The sequence below is a fragment of the Suncus etruscus genome, chromosome 6, assembly GCF_024139225.1.
Source record: "Suncus etruscus isolate mSunEtr1 chromosome 6, mSunEtr1.pri.cur, whole genome shotgun sequence".
Lineage (NCBI taxonomy): Eukaryota > Metazoa > Chordata > Mammalia > Eulipotyphla > Soricidae > Suncus > Suncus etruscus.
This window is the reverse complement of record NC_064853.1, coordinates 131,895,283-131,912,159: the sequence shown is the minus strand read 5'-3', so window position 1 is coordinate 131,912,159 and position 16,877 is coordinate 131,895,283. Positions and strand designations below refer to the sequence as shown.

The 16,877-nt window shown below is 52.9% G+C and overlaps 2 protein-coding genes across 2 annotated transcripts in view; one reads left to right on the top strand and one right to left on the bottom strand.

Moving 5' to 3' along the window:
• The window catches only part of KCNIP1 (potassium voltage-gated channel interacting protein 1), a 166,938-nt gene extending 154,372 nt beyond the window's left edge, over positions 1-12,566 (bottom strand). The window contains exon 1 of the mRNA XM_049776092.1: positions 12,427-12,566. Coding sequence (XP_049632049.1) covers positions 12,427-12,514 — 88 coding nt within the window. The 5' untranslated portion in view covers positions 12,515-12,566. The remainder of the gene's footprint in view (positions 1-12,426) is intronic.
• On the top strand, positions 2,140-4,657 carry KCNMB1 (potassium calcium-activated channel subfamily M regulatory beta subunit 1). The gene is made up of 3 exons (XM_049776100.1): positions 2,140-2,381; positions 3,327-3,498; positions 4,181-4,657. The coding sequence occupies exons 1-3, from the start codon at positions 2,248-2,250 to the stop codon at positions 4,448-4,450; spliced, it is 576 nt and encodes a 191-aa protein (XP_049632057.1). The 5' UTR covers positions 2,140-2,247; the 3' UTR covers positions 4,451-4,657.
• Positions 12,567-16,877: the final 4,311 nt, after the last annotated feature.

Sequence of the window (16,877 nt, the reverse complement as noted above, 5' to 3'; positions counted from 1 at the left end):
ACTACCTCCTTAAGGAAAACTTCCAGGACTGCTCATCTCAGGTTGCTGCGGCATCGTTTTGGTTCCCATGTGCAGTCTTCTCTTCCTCTTCATCTTAGCTACCCTCAGTGTCTGGTGGATGAGATCATGACCTTTGATTCTAACCCATGTACGGGGCCCCATCTGGCTAAGGGGTAGTCCCCACCCCTACTCCAAGCCACAGCACCCTGATCTGTCATGAATTTGCCTCCTGCAGGGGGCAGGCAGAGAAGGGAGGCTGTGGGCTGCTGTAGGCAAATGCATAGGTGTGGGCCACTGGGGCAGAACAAAACCCTGCTTACCATTGTGGGTTCGGGCATATTCTTTGCCTTGAGAGAAACATGAGCAACACTTCCAGGCTGCCTTTCTAGAGCCCATGGAGGGACCCCTGCACAAAGGGGTCATCTTGGGTCATCTGCTGGGGGCCCCATTTCAGAGCCTCCTGTGTCCACACAGCTGTGCTGGGCCACTTCCAGACCCAGACAGGCACCACTGAGTCCTCTGGATTCCATCCTCCTCCTAATCTTCACTTCTCAGAAACCGGAGCAGGCAGCCCCCTGAGACCAGCCAGGCGGCATTTATAGCACTGTGATTAACCCCGCCCTGACCTCCATGTCCATTCTCGTGGGGAATTCCACACACAGGCAGCTCGAAGAGCTACAGCCGGGTCTCTGACTTCCTTCTCCACGTCAGGGCATCACAAGGACGCAGCTGCCCACTCCCTGGTCCCCAGCGAGGCACAATGGGAGGAGAGCTGGGGTCTTGTCTGCTGTGTGAAGGGCCTGAAGTACCAGGAACAGTTGCAGACGTGGCTCACAGGCCCTTGGGACGCCCATCCTAGGTGTTGGAACAAACACACTAACACAGTTGGTATGCAAGAGGGCTGAGCTCTCTGATAAGACGTGGTCTCCACCGTAACAGAACCCCATAATCACTGAGGAGGTGCCCCTGAGTGGCCTGCAGCTGCTGAGGAGGTCATAACCCAGTGGGTCTGCCTTAGATCCCTGCCCCATCTGACTAAAGCACCACCTCAATAAAGAGCTTTTTAAATCCCAGGAGCTCGGAGAGGTGCAGAGACATGCCGAGGGTCCCACAGAATGGATGTGGCTGAGTCAAGAGCTTGATTATGGGGTCTGGCTGGCTGCCCAGGGGATGGACGGCCCAACCCCTCAGCCTCAACTCCTTCCCCATTCCCAAATCAACTCCAGAAAAACCACTTCCCACTTGTGTTGCTCTGAGGGAGAGGCAGTGAGCAGTGAGAAGCACCTTCCAGGAGTCCCTGTCCCCACAGCTGCCAGGGTTTCTTGGGAGAAGGAGCACATACTGCAGGTGAGGGATGATGGCCGCACCCCCCCATCCCCATTGCACTGGGCTGCTGCCTGCAGGCCTGGCCGAGTGCACAGACGTGCCCATGTTTGGGCATGAGGCTCGTCCCAAGGCAGAGCTCAGCTTCCTGTGGCCGCTCCAGCCGTCTCCTGGGAAGGGTTTGGGTTGAGCAGAGAGTGTCCAGCAGCAGAGAATCTGGAGCATGGAGACTGTGAGTATTGCCCCAGAGCACCCAGGGAAGGGTTTTCTCCCCAGACAGGACTCAGGGACACTGTACTGGAGGAGGCTGGGAAGCAACATAGCTGGGCTTCCCCGGCCTGCTGGCCAGTCCTGAGGGTGGACTGGGCTGGGCTATAGGACTAGATCCCACAAAGCACAATCCTGGCTTAGTGAATGGGGAGCTTAAGACAGCACAGTGTAACCAGAGCAATGCACATGCTGGCAGGTACCCTTGGGCTTTCCTCAGAGAAGCCTCAGCTAACATCACCAAGTGATACTAGGCCAGGTTGCATGCCACTACCTGGGAGACTGCCAGGAATCGCAGCCCCATCTTTCCCACTGGCTACCTTCTGGCCAGTGAGACTGGACAAGCGGCCTTCGGGCACAGTGGGGCTGCCTGACTATCTTTGGCCAGTCCCCTCCTTCCTCCAATTGCTCTCTACACAGCTCGGTCCCCTGAAAGGTCTTTAACAGGTGTGGGCAGTCCAGGTTTCCCCTTCCCCAGCTTTCACATGCTACATTGCACCATGACAGTCACCAACGGCTGAGTCCACAGGACACTGTGTGTGCCCTGGGCCAAGCCCACATACCACTTGCCTCTTCTCCCTCCCTGCTGACCAGTGCTATCTCCCTCCCCCCTGTCTGCATCCTTAACCCTAGACATGATCACAGTCACCTGGAAACATGGGCAAGAAGCTGGTGATGGCCCAGAAGCGGGGGGAGACACGAGCGCTGTGCCTGGGCGTGGCCATGGTGGTGTGTGCGGCCATCACCTACTACATCCTGGGCACCAGCCTGCTGCCCCTCCACCAGAGAAGGTACTTTCCAGCCCAGGGTTGTGAGCTCAGAGCATGGAGGCACAGCAGGACTCGGGGGAAGAGGCACAGAAGGCCTGTCCACACAAACAGCTCTGGGGTTTTTCTTGGGCCAAGCTGAGACTGTGACCAGCCCTGACCTTTTTCCAGACAAACCAGGGCTGTGCCTCAGATCCTCATCTTGGGGTTCCTGCTACTGTGGGCAAGTGGAGGGTCACAACTCTACCTGGTTTCCCATTCACATCTCAGTGCTGCAGCCACCAGGCCTGAATATGACCCATGTGCCCCTATCCCCCCTCACCAATGTCCCAGGTTCAGGGACACACACTCAATGGCAATGCTCTGGGGAAAAGCAGGCTCTGAGCTGCAGCTGCCTCCTGCTGCTATCACATGGAGAGGTGGTGGCTGAGGGATACTACTCTGTAGTATCATGGGGCCAGGAGGTCCTGAAAAATGTTGCTACAGGCCTGGAATGATAGGACAGCAGGAAGAGCACTTACCTTGCAGGCAGTTGGCCCAAGTTTGATCCCCAACATCCTAAATGGCCCCTTGAACCTGCCAGGTGTGATTCCTAAGTGCAGAGATGAGCACTGAGCACTGCCAGGTGTTGCTCAAAATTTCCCCAAATAAAATGAAATCATACCAGGGCCTGAGCTCATCTACCCCAGAAATTCTGGTTCACGTTGTTGAAGTGTGACCTTTGAGTACCTTGAGTGAACCTGGAGGGGCCCCTTAAGTGCCCCCGTGGATTTGGGCTGAGTAGCTTTGATGCAGGGTGGCCCCAGAGCCCCATGTTCCCAAGATGGACTGCTCTCATGTTCTGGCATCCCACACCTATTAGTGGCTGCCAAGGGCCAGATGAGGGGTTCTGTCTGGTCTCTGTAGTCTCCAGACATGAGCACTATGCCACCCAAATCTGAATGTGCCATGCGTTCATGGTTTCCCCAGTGTGTGGACTCAGAGATCAACATGCCAGCTGCTTGAGACCCACATCCGGGACCAGGAGGAGCTGAAGGGCAAGAAGGTTCCCCGGTACCCATGCCTATGGGTGAATGTATCAGCGGTGGCCGGGTGGGCTGTGCTGTACCACACCGAGGACACGCGGGACCAGAACCAACAGGTAGACTGGGGTCAGTAGGCAGGAGCAAGCAGCCAAGGGGCACAGGGAACTGCAGCAACAGGTGGGCATCAGAGGGAAGCTGTGTGCCCCGCACTAGGTGCTAGGAGCTAGGAGCAATGGGAGAAATCAGAACTGGGGTGCCACTTCCTCATAAGGATCCTGAGGGGGCAGAGCCACCGGTGGAGGGACCAGTGCCACCAGCCCCAGGAGGCTTAGTCAGCCAGGGCAATGCTCGCTGACTTTTCCGTCACTGTCCCCACCCTTCCAAGCCTCCTGCTGGCCAAGGACCTACCCCTGCCAAGGACCTACCATGGCCCCTGACTGCCAGGCCTCTAAGCAGGGCATTTGGTATTGGGGAGCAGCAGAGCCCAAGAGTGGCCAGACCACCACAAATAAGACTGCCAGGTTTTCTTGATCCCCACCAGCATCAGGAGCTCACTCTGGCCCCTCAGGCTTCTCCTTCTCTCCTATCTCCAAGGCCATGCTAGGGGTGACCGTCTATCAGGAACCTCAGAGGCCATGGTGGCCCAGCCTCAGCTCACTTCAGCTTACTGGGCTCTGTTTGATCATTAAGTGTGTGTGTGTGTGTGTGTGTGTGTGTGTGTGGTGTGTCCAGAGGACACACATAGGGTCCAGGGGGCCTTCCTATAGCCACTGCCCCTGGACACTTTGCTATCTACAGTGCTCCTACATCCCAGACAGCCGAGACAACTATCAGACAGCCCGTGCAGAAGTGGAGGAGGCCCGCACCCGGTTCCACACGCACACAGTTTTCTACTGCTTCTCAGCTCCGCAGGGCCAGGCCAGCGACGTCCTATTCCAGCGGCGCTATGGGCCACAGGCGCTGCTGGATGCGTTCTTCTGGCCCAGCTTCCTGCTCACTTGTGGCCTTCTGCTCATTGCCATGGTCAAGCTCAACCAGTCTCTCTCTGTCCTCGCTGCCCAGAAATAGACCCCTGGTAGTACCCCTGGTAATAGTACTCCTGATAGCTCCTTTCTCTGTCCCATCCACGTGAGCAGAGGGGTGCCTCTGTAACAAGTGGGTCCTGTTTACCAGCTCTCCTAGCCTAAACCCCACAAACATGCTTCCCTCTGAGACTGACTTCTCCCAACCCGTTCTTAAGGCAAGGTCAGCCCTGGCATAGCTAACATACAGGCATGCACTTCTCTGTGCTGGCATGTGGTAAATATAGCACCAGCAAGAGCTAGTGTGGGAAATCTGGGAACAAACCTATAGGAGCAAACAGAAGGAATCCCCAGAACTGGTAGAGGGAGGTGTATTTTCTCCTGGCCTCTGTGCCGAGGCCTCTAGAAGCAGCAGTGGACACTCTTTGGGGGGCAGCAAGAAAAGGTGAGCCCCTCATGCTCAGGCAGGAGGAAGTTAAATTAAAAAGGGGTCCACCATCATAGGTAGTGTCTCTTACAGAGGGGTCACAGATGGGGCTGGGGGTGCAGGACACATCACAGGGAATGCAGGTCTAGAAGGGTCTCGCTGAGTGGAGCATCTCAGAGTGGGTTACCTGCACCCTTGGTCCTGGTGACACACACAGGCTCTCTCCCATACATGTGGTTGTGTGTGTGTGTGTGTGTGTGTGTGCTGTGCTCACACTGACCCGAGAGAACTAAGGCATGGAGCACACTTTGGTCTCTGTAGAGAGAATCCCAGAGCATTTCTATCCCAGGCAGTCTCCAAGTTTCTCGAGAGTAGAAGCACATGCACAGAACAATCACTCCTGGACCTGAGAGCATGGATGGGATGAGCCCACATAGGTCACCCTGGCTGGGAGTCTCTGAACACCGCCCTTATGGCATTGGTGAGAACAGATGTCTTGAGCGTGCCAGGTGAAGAGTGGCAGGAGAGACAGACAGGGAGTAGCAACAAAGCAGGTAAAGCACCCAGAAGGCTGGCCCCATGGGTAGAGCATCACAAATAGCAGGGGGTGGAGGACCGACTAGGAACAAAAATGGCTGATGGTCACTGCTGGAGCTGCAGGAACACCAGGCAGAACCACAGGTGGCATAGAGATATTCAGCAAAGTCTGGGGGTCTGGCTCCCCATGTGCCATTCAGGAAAGGACAGTGACAGATGCATACATATAAGGACAGTTTTCTCCACCATCCCAATTTGAGGCATGTCACTCCTCTCCTTGGTTTTACAGGGTTCCTTCCTTCCTTCCTTCCTTCCTTCCTTCCTTCCTTCCTTCCTTCCTTCCTTCCTTCCTTCCTTCCCTCCCTCCCTCTCTCCCTCCCTCCCTCATCCTCATGCTCATATTTCATAAAGCTGTATTTAAAAAGACAATATGGGACTTGAGTGATAGCACAGGGAGGAAGGGCTCTTGTCTTTCAATACCACCTACCTAGGCTTGAACCTGACATCACATATAGCCCCCTAAGCCCTTTAGGAGTGATCCCTGAGCACACCCTCCAGGAGTCAACCCTGAGTATTGCTGGGTACAACCCAAAAATCAGCAATAAAATATTAAGAAAATCTGGTCTATCGTACTGTGTAATAGTACTTAGCTTTTAAAAGAAGTGAAATTCCAGCCCAGTCTCAACATGGATGAGTCTCAGAAATATGTGTGCAATGAAATAGACCCATGACCATAGCCTCATGTGACTTGATAAGGTGACTTGATCAACCTCATGGTCAGAGGGAAATGGTGATGCCAGAGGCTGGGGAATGGCAAAGAAAGAACATAGCTACTGGGTATGGCTATCTTGTTTGTAATGGTGGCAGATGATGGAATGTTTGAACTTCCATATAACCTAGCAATTCCACTCCAGGAGTATGTAGTGAAGCCTCATGCCCCAATCCCAGGGACTGGAGGAATGTGGGTCTGAAAGCTAATGCCAATGCAGAAAATAATCCATACATGGTTAAGGGTATCCCTTAACAGGTTCAGAAATTTTCACATGCAAGCCTTCCCTCTTCTAAGAAGCAGATAGCTCAGTCGTGGAAAACCAAAATCGCAAGTGTATTTCCCCTGAGACCCAGGGTCTTTATTGGGAATCTCAAGACCACAGCCTGGGGTGGAGAACAAGTAGGGTGAAAGACCAATCCAAAGGATCTTCCAGTCAAGTGCTTCCAATCAATGAGTAACAAACATATCCTGAATAAGAATGGAAACTGGTTAGCCCAACAGAAGTGAACACCAAGAGACCAAAATTGACATAAAAAGAGATCTTTGTACTCCTATGTTCACAGAGGTCATAATCTGGAAACAATCCAAATGCCAGGATCATATGAGTAGATAAAGAAGCTACACAAAGGATATCTACACAATGGAATACTACTCGGCCATAATCAAAGATGAAATCATATAATTTGCTGCTACATGGATCTCTCTGGAAAATATAATGCTGGGTTAAAGGAGTCAGATAAGGACAGATAGAGATTTCTATCTGACAGAATGATTTCTCTCATATGTGGGATATAAAAGAGCAGGAGAATAATGCCCAAAGGAAATAGAAATGAAGAGCAGGAGAATTGGTCTTTAGGAGGAAGTTGGCCATGGGAGGCTGGGGTGGGCTGGGCTGGGGAGATGTGAGAGGGAAAGGGTTAACTATAACAATGATAGAGGGAAGAAGCTACTCGGAACCAAAACTGGGTGCTGAAAAGAGGTAAAGTGGGATATAAATGAACACTATACATGCATGATGAACTCTTATCAGTATAGTATTGCAAACATATTCCTAAAATGGGGCATTGGAGGGAAGTATCAGCTACAGAGGAAGATGTGGGTACAGGAGAAACACTGGGTATGCTGGTGGAGGGAAGTAAATGCTGGTGAAGGGGTAGGTACTAAAACATTTTATGTCTGAAGCTCAATCACCAATAACTTTGTAACTTAATAATTCATGGTGTTTAAATTTAAAGAAAAATAATGAAAAATATGAAGGTGCTTTTTACTGTGAACCCAAGGACAGAATGTGGACAAGTGGTATTCTCTTTTGGGCCACACACACCTTGGGAACACCACCCTGATGTTTTAGGCGATGCTCTCTTCACATGTCCACCATGTCCTTGCATGGCCTCTCCTCTTTATCTGACCCCCCACCCCATTCTGTATCATTCTCATCTCAATCCCCCTTTTAAGGCCTGCCCCTATGTATAGTACCAGGACAGGCAGGGACTTTAACACAGGAACATGGGGGTGTGTGGCCCATCAGCTCATTTAATGGTGAGAAAGACAGGGGTAGACAAAATTCCTGCTGCTTCCCCAGACTCCCGAGGACTGGGTAGGTGGAGGCAGAGACCTGGAAGCACATGATTCCGTGTCCTCAGCCTCTAGCCAGGCACAGATGGGGGCTCCCCTCTTTATAGGGTGACTGTTCTTGGGACTCTAGGCAGCAGCTCTATCTAGCTGTTAGCAGACAGCACATGGCCATCCCAGGCAGGACCACAGACAGATAGAAATGCCTTCTAGAGCCGCTGTGGGTTTGTCAAGAGTTTGCAAAGAACAGACTGAGATGGGGGAAATGAACCCCAGTGTCTGCGCAAGCCTCCATCCCACCCATTTCCAGACCCCTGCCAGATGCTGGAGATCTTGAGTCTATGAATGCATCCCCACAGGAAGGATGCCGGTGGCAGAGGGGGTATGTCCCTGGAGGAGGTAAAGTGGAAGGGAAAAGGGGAGGTGGAGAGGAAGAAGAGTTAAGGTAGAGGAGGAGGAGGAAGCGATGAAGTGGAGGGGTGAGGTGAAGAGGATGAGTTGAGCTGAAGGGGAGATGAGGTGAGGAGGAGGAGCAGGAAGAGGTGAGAGGGAGGAGGAGAAAATGAGGGGAAGAGGAGGGAATGCGGCAGAGGTGGAGGAGGTGGGGGAGGTGATTCACTTCCTTCCCAGCTCTTCCTGTCCAGTGCCCTGTGGATTGTTTTCCTCTCTGCTTGTCTCCCTTACAACCCGCCTCAGAGCCTTGGTCTCCCCTTCTCTTCTCATCAGGGGTCAGATGGCTCTGAGAAGACCTTGGCCACGACTCTGCATCTGGGCTAATTGGAGATGCTGCCAAGACCCCAATCAATGTAAGGGAAAGTGTCTCCGGCCAGCTTTGATGCATCTTCCAGATCCTGCTGGCCAGTCCCTTCCAGCAGTTCTCCAGAACTGAGATGGGGTGCAGGTACCCCAGAACCAGCCTGCAACCACCAGGGCCCCATGAAGTTTGGGGCTGCACATCCCATGTTGTAGGTAGGGGTCTCTGGATGCCTCACACTCCCACCTCCATGTTCCTCAAAGCATGAGGCCTTCCTCCAAAGAGAGCCATATGTAGGGAGGTGAAGATGAAGGGTGAGGGGACAGCCAGCCATAAAACGCCAACGGATGGTGTCCAAACACAGAGCTTGTAAGCAGAGTGGCTGGGGCAGGAAGCAGGCACCGGGAAACCTAAGGGCTTTCCTAAAGTGGAAATGGCTGCCCTGGTTCCTGAGGCATGGGGGGGTGGAGTGTGGGGTTAGAATCAGGCTCTGCCTGTCTGGCCTCGGCTGTTCTTGCTCCGCTCCTGTATGCCAGCCCTGGCACTGCCACTGGGTTCAGGTGGGAGGCAACACCCTGGGAGCCCTATGGGTCGGAGAGCCACGGGGACCCCTAAGAGATCAAGCAAGGGAGGCTACAAGAACCTGGTCATGCCCTGCAGCACCCACCCCTTCTACCTTGATGAGACCATTTCCAGCTCCTTTTAATTTGGGGCAAACGAGTGTCTCCCCTGCGGACCCGCAGTTAATAGAGTGTGTGAGCAGCGGCGGCGCCAGAATAAACAGGCCTGGATGGACTCTGCTGACTGCCGCAGGGGGTGTGCAGAATAGCCGAGGGCGGGAGGTGGGGGACACGCACAGGTACACATGCAGGACAAGCCACTGGGGGTGGGATTGGGGACTGGGGGAGTCCAGACTCGGGCCCTCGCCTGCAGATAAATGGATGGGGTCAGCCTGTGGGTGGCCAGCACAGAGATTCTCCTGGACAGGTTTCTTCCCTTCAGCTCTGGCCGTGCCATCTGCGCCTGGGGTGACAGATGGGGCCCAAAGGGCAGAAGGAAACCGCTGAAACCTCCTGTTCCAGCCAGTCTGCAGAAGCTCTCCTGTAGTCCTCCCCCAGGGCTCTGCAGCAGGGAGTGGAGAAGGGGCTGGTTGCAGTGGGGGCAGGAGGCACCCCCAGGACCAGCAGCAGGTGGCCCCCTAGGAAAGAAACCAGGTCTGCACAGTCTGTCTCAGCACTTGCCTAAGTAAAGCAAGTTCTGGGGCAAGTACAGACTGTTCTAGAAAGGCTGCTTAGAGTCTGGCACCAAGAAAGAGCAGCATCTTCTAGGCTCCTAGATCCCCCACTTTATTCAGGGGGCTCTTTGCTGCTTCTCATGAGGTGTCCACATGAGATGCAACCCCCCCCCCCCAATCCTCTACCCTGGGCTGTAAGGTTCTTGGCACACAACAATCAGGCACAACTGTCTGGCACAATAGCATTTCCCACTCAAAGCTGCTTTGCAAACTTTCATTTTTAAGTGAGAAAGTGCATGACATTTCAGAGAAACCCAGCTGCAAAGCAAAGCAGTGCTAAAGGAACAGAACAGGAAGCCATAGGCCATACACAAAGCTTCCTCTCCTGGACATGGCAAACGTCCCCTGAAGCCCCCAGAAGCAAAGCTCTGAAGGCTCCTCTACCCACACTCCAAGGTCCCCAGACTTTTGTTTTTGTTTCCTTTTTTTGGTCTCACCCAACAGTGCTTCAGAGGTTACTCCTGGCTCTATGCTCAGTAATGATTCCTGGTGGTACTCCAGGGACTATATGGGGTGCTGGGAATCGAACCTAGGTTGGTTGCATACAAGGCAAGTGCCCTACCTGCTGTACTATTGCTCGGGTTCCCAGCTTTACCTAAGCCCTGGACAATGTCCGCCATGGTTGGCATTGTGCCTCTCCATACTCAATTCAGGGTCCTGCTAGGGTACAGACCATACACAAACTCTAAATTCTCCCAAATGCAACTTTCAGTGAAAGTGAATCTGAGAGCTGCATGCTAATCCCACACAGAAAGTCCCCAGAGAGACATTTTTCTATTATCTACTTCATGGCACAGATAACATCACATTTTTGCTTGAGACTCAGGAGTTCCTTCCAACTTCAAATCCCTCACTCCAGTTCAGGGTCACTGGGACCAAGTCTATCCTTGCACTTCAAGGTGAAGGGGGTCTGACCCAGGAAACAAGACTCCTGTGATCTGCATGCACACAGATGCACTCACTTTGCATACGTACACTTGCAGCACTCACACACACGCACATGCAGGCACACAAAGGCATGCGCACAAAACACTTGCCTATAAGCATACTCACATAGATGTACACATAAGCATGTGCAAACATAACCACACACACGTATGCACACACAAGCACAAGGCTTCACACTCATACCTACATACACTCACACAGGCATGAATATGTTTCCAGTGCATATTCCTAGGTGGCTGGTTGGGGTCAGACCCTGCATGTGTTTGGATACAGTGAAGAATGTGGTCTCAGGATGAATCCCATACATTGAGGGGTACAGAAAATTGCAGCCAGCCCCTCCTCACCCTACCACCCTCTGAGGAAGAGATATTCAGGCATTCCTGATGCAGTCCCCTATCATGTCAAGCCCCTCTTGAGCCCTGAAGGAGATAGCCCAAGGACCACCATGAGTTCCTGCACAGCCAAGGAAAGAGAGGCTGAAGATGATGCTAAAGGCAAGCCTGGTAAGAGCAGGTTCGCTAAGTGCCACTATTGGTATGATCAGTTGTACTTTGGGAAGCAGAAATAGCGCAGAAGCAAGCACTATGCTCATCTGAGCACGGAGCCAGATACCTTGAGGCTGGCTCTAAAACCCTCCATCCTGGGGGACCCAAGATGGGGCCATGGGAAGCCCCACATGCCCCAGTTTGCTCAGGGCAAGCAGGTCTTGGAGGCTATATGGAGAGATCAGTGTTGGATCTCTGAAGTGAATAGGAATTACACAATGGCCACTCTCTGCAGGCTGGGACCTCATTGCCCACTCAGACCCCTGAGGCAGTGGGCACTGGATTAGGACAGCAGGACAGCAGAGCGGACTAGATGTGGCTGGCCTTGCCACCCGACTAGATCTCATGGTTCTGGGGGCCTCCCCAGACCCTGTTTTACTACCAAAGCATGTCCCATAGACCCTCTCCTCCTGCCTACACTGGACTATGAAAATTTAAGCAAGCATCTGAGCCCTTCTTTCTGTTTTTCTATCCTGCCACTATATTCCCCACACCTTCTCCCCTGTAAGCCCCCCCCCCACTTCTCAGCATCACCTTACTCCCTCATCACAAAGGAATGGGGTCCTCGGGCAGAAAGGCCTCCCAGTCGAAGAGCAGAGCCAGGCATGTGTAGTTCAGGGTCTAGTCCCCACTAGTCGTTCGGGGCTGTCTAGAAAATAAAGACAAACTGCTTGCCTTCACCCCGCTGCAGTTCCTGGAGAAGTGAAGAGGAACCTGGAATGGAACTGAACTGCAGAGACTTGGGAAGCAGCAGGATGACTAGAACCCCAGAGTGGCAGGAGGTGGACCCCAGAAGGAGTCGCAGGGCTCATCCCCCAGAGCATGCAGGGTTCCAGCCCTTGGTCCCCCATCTCTCTGAACCAGTCGCATACACCAGTTTCGCTCTCATTCACTCACTGCAGCCACCCACGCCACTTGGGGAACTTCGTGAAACTTGGATCACCTCACACTGTGTCCAGGGCTCTGTCCTTCAGCCCAGCCACACACCACCAAACCTGTTTGCAAAGTTTCAAGACATTTCAGTATGTTGGCACAGTGCCCATCTGCTCGGAGCTGAGATCCAGGCTGTTGGTCCCTCCTCGCACCGAATGCCAGCTCCCCAGGCCCACCCAGAGATCCTGGCACAGCCAGGCTTTGTGGAGACAGGAGGGAGGATCCGAGGCTGCTCCCTACCTTTGCTGAGTGTCCCGGTGATGAGCTTAAAGAGAGTCTGGGCGAATTTCACCAAGCCCAGCTTGCATCTCTGGGAGCAGCCGCTCATGGTGACAGGGGGAGGGCAGGCTGTGCTGTGCTGGCAGTGCCCCGGGAAGAAGGAGAAGGTGCTCAGGCAGACCCTGGATGGAGCTCTCTGCGCCGGGGACACTCGAGCAGCACAGCTGCCTTCAGCATCCAGTCAGCCTCAGGCAGGGCATAACGCGGGTTCCCCAAACTCCGCCCTCCACTGCCTGCTACGGTCCACGCTGTCTGCCAGCCACGAGGTGAGAGGCTGGGGAGCTCTGCCCGGGTCAGGGATGGGGTGTCCTCGGAGGCTGGGATGGGTCAAGGAATGAAGGGGAGCAGCGGAGCCAGGAGGAGGGTGTAGGAGGAGCAAGAGCTCAGGGTCTGCTGACTGTCTTTCTTCCTAATCTGTGGAGGTGGTGGTGGCTTTTAATACTGGAGTGAGAAGGGAGGGGACTAAGGTAGGGCACTCCCCTCACTGCTGCCTGCAGCCCGGCTCTCCTCACTGGCTCTTGCGCCCCTCTCTCTGCTAGCCAGCCTCTGACCTGGGAGAATTCCCCGCAGAGCTAATGCGAGAGGAAAAGTTTGCAAGCTGCAGCAGGCTGCTCGGAGGCAGGTTCTGCAGAGAAGTGGGGCTCACTCAGCCATCCCTCAGGCCCCCTAGCCTCCTGCAGGATGGTCTCCTTCCCACCCTGAATCCTGAGCCTGCCCACTCGAGGTGGGGACAAGGCCACTAGGCACCATTCCTGAGCTGGAGAATTTCTTGGTCCTACAAGTATGCTGCCAGGCTTTGGTGGAAGCCGGCCATGGGACATCGGGGAGGTCAAGAGCAAATGGCTTGGATGGAGCTGATAGAACAGGCAACCCCCCAAGAGGGCAAGGGCCTCTGAGCTGGAGAAATAGCTCCCCAGAGTTTTCAGTCCCCACCCCCTGCTTGGTAGCTCCCTCGGTGACAAACAGGGGACAGTGGACACAGGTCAGTGTGCACTCATCCTACTGGTCAGTGTTCATCACACACAGACATGCCAGAACAGTGTTCAAGTTACCATGGAAACCACAGACTTGGCCGCATGAGGTCAGGACCTCTGACTTCTATAATTCCTACCCACTAGGAGCCGTGGACCAGAAGGAGCAGGAAAGTCAGAGATGCTGAAGCTGTAAAAGACGGCTCAGACAGAGGCAGGGTCCCTGGTCCCCACTGCCTACTCCTCAGGGAGTGTCTGTGTACCTTTCCTCCTCAAATACTTGGTCACTGAGCTTCGCCTCCTCCATCCTCTGAAACACAAGCTCACTCTGTCATGCTCTCTAGAACCTTCTCTGAAGGTGAAAACATAAGGGGAGGTGGGGAAGAGGATTCCAGGTCCACTCCTACTTCATCAGAGGGACCCCAAAGGACCCTGGGGGTACTGCCTTCTCCAGGGATGTGGCTCATCACCCAGCAATGCTCACTGTTCTTAGGCTCAGCACAGTCATAACCGCACAGCCATAACCTGGTAAGCCCCTCTCTTGACATTCCTTTCTTTGGGGTGCTGGGTCTGTATTAGGGAGTAGGGATCTCTGCTAAGGTGCTAGCAGCTAGCACTTGCATCCTTATTGCCTTCCTAACTCAACTTTTGAGTTGAGTTAGACTACAAAGCCAGATTTGGCTCTCACTAGAAGATGTGAGTCCTTCCCTGGCCTAAGGGGCTCAGGCCTGGGGGAGGTACGAAACCCGACAGACAAGATCCTGGTGGCAGGAAGCTGCTGACCTGGTGATGATGGGTCACTGCCAAGTGTGGAGGCACTGAAGGTCTCTGGGAACCAATACCAGATGTCAGGGACATCACTGGCGCTGGGACATTTGTAAATGCCAGAAGTGCTAATAAATATTAATAAGCAGGTGTGAACCTTGTGGCTGAGTGAAGCATGCTCTTTCTCTGCACTCACACAATAGAGTCCCTTGGGGAGTGGGTGCAAGGCAGTAGTAGGGTGCATGCAGCAGGGGGAGGCACTCAGAGCTGAGAAGGCAGCAGGAGTCTCTGAGGCTCATAGCATTGCTTCCTGCTTCAGATTCTCACACATAGGAGGGATACTGGAAATGCCCATCAAGACAAGTCAGGGTGGGTACTGCGGTGATGACAGCCTTAGGCCTAAAGGGTGGGTCAGGGACTCCATTGCCAGAGGAGGAAAAGAAACACTATGAGAGTTCACTGGGTTCAAGCTGAAGAATCCAGGGCCAGTAGGGGGCAGGCAATGTTGCCTGTCATTTGAAGGATGTGGTGCAGTTAGAATTTCTCCTCACTCCTCTGGGCAAGAGGTATGTATATGTGTGGGGCAGACTTGGCACCAGGAAGCCCCTCTCTCAGGACCCATGGAAATGCCAGGGGAGGAAGTACCACGTCTACAGTAAGCAGAGTGCAGCAGCTACCAGCACCACACTGATGCCCATGTGCCCATCAGGAAGGGGCATGGAGACAGAGAGAGCTGAGAGCCAGGGGTATGGGTAGACAGACAGGAACTTCGTTCCAGGCATATTTGAAAGGACACTAAAACTGAGACCCTACAGCAGCCAGATGACTTTCTGGGGAAAACTATGGAATACAAAGAACAAAACCCAAGGGGGCCAGAGATAGCACAGCATGGAGGGTGCTTGCCATGCATGCAGCTGACCCTTATTCCATGCCTAGCATCTCACAGCACACCACCAGGAGTGACTCCTGAGTTTAGAGTCAGAAGTAAGCCCTGAGCACTGCTGGGTGGGTGTGGGGAAAATAATAAATAAATGAAAAACAAAGAATAAAGCCCGAGACCCAAAGGGTCACACCTCTACAGCTGAAGAGCAGATGGGCCAGGGTAGAGTAGCAATAGGGTCTGTGCACCAAGTAGGCAGCAAGGAGCATGGGTGCCCTGTCTGAGTGGCTAAGAAGACATGTATGGTCCTTTAGAAGACTGAGGGTGTCCTGCCCCACACACAGGGGTGCATCCATGTCTGAGCATGGGTTTAGCCTGTCCCTCAGGGACTGAAGCATGAGGAGACAGGGGAGGACAGTAACCTGTTGGCAGCAAGGCCACTGTAAAGAATTTGAGGGCAAGACCACTGGACTCTCAATGCATGGAATCCCCTTCAGACCAGGGTCCACTGGCTTTGTGATGGTGGTGGGAGGGGTGGGCTTTTTTAGTGAAGAAGCATGATGCCCCTTTGCCACAGGTTGTGATGCAAACTGGCTCTGTGTCTATGAAAAAGGGTATGGCGATCTCTCAAGAAATTAAAAATAGAACCACCATATGCTCCTGCAACTCTACTCCTAGGGGCCCATCCCAAGAACACAAAAACAAAGTCAAAAAGATACACACAGGGGCTGAGGACATGGCATGAAGGCCAGAACAAAAGGCTCCACAAACAGGATCTCCAGGTTAAAGCTCCACTACCACATGGTCCCTGAGCAGCACTGAGGATGTGTGGACACCCCCTGCAGGATACTGGAACCCCTGTTTTTATTTCTAGGGCTGAGATCTCTTGGAGACAACCTGAGGGCCTGATAAAGGGAGAGATATATTATGGACACCTATTCAACTCTAAGAAAAGATGAAGTTGTACGCTTTGCAGAAAACATGGACAGAACTGAAGGGGTCATGCTGAGCGCAAGTCAGAGGGAGAAAGACAAACATTTGATGATCTCCTTCATGGTGGGATGCAGATAATTAAAGCAGGGAATAGACTCCACTCAGTAAAAAACAAAAACAAACAAACAAACAAAAACAAACCTCTGAACTGACTACAGAACTGTACTTGCCTAAGTGGGGAAACAGTGAGGGGGGGTACTTTGGGAGTATGGCAGAAGAAATTTATTGTTTTTCTGAGGTGAGTGTGTGGGAGCACTGTACCCCTAAAACATATTATACATCAATACTCTTGTAAACTAATGCTACCTTAACAAATTTGGTTTGTTATATATACAGAATATATAGGATTGGGGCAGGAGAGATTATTCAGTTGCTAAGGCTCTTGCTTTGCATACAGCTGAGCCAGGCTCAATTTCTGGCACTACATAGTTCTCCTAAGACACTGCCAGGTGGGGTTCGAGCACAGCACAACACAGCAGGGTAGGGCATTTGCCTTGCACATGGCTGATCCAGGTTCAATCCCTGGTATTCCATATAGTCCCTCTGGCAGGGCACAGAACATAGGGCCAGGAGACAGTCTTGAACCATTTGGGATGAGAGGATGGTAAAAGAACAAAACCATCAGCCAAAGGCCCAAGAGAATGCTCAGAGTTGAGCATATGCCTGAGCCTGAGCAGTGAGCCATATCCTAACCAAGTATCCCTGGGAGTCTCTCAACTGGGCCCTAGAGCACTGATTGGTAGTTCCCTCACCTGAGAGATAGGAAGTAAAAGGAAAATCAACTGGGTTTGTTCCCATTGCCA

Bases quoted from the DNA above. Each gene is read 5' to 3' on its own strand.
- KCNMB1 (XM_049776100.1), top strand. From the start codon at position 2,248: ATGGGCAAGAAGCTGGTGATGGCCCAGAAGCGGGGGGAGACACGAGCG. The intron at 2,382-3,326 runs GTACTTTCCAGC...TGGTTTCCCCAG, and splicing joins CTGCCCCTCCACCAGAGAAG to TGTGTGGACTCAGAGATCAA. The intron at 3,499-4,180 runs GTAGACTGGGGT...TGCTATCTACAG, and splicing joins CGCGGGACCAGAACCAACAG to TGCTCCTACATCCCAGACAG.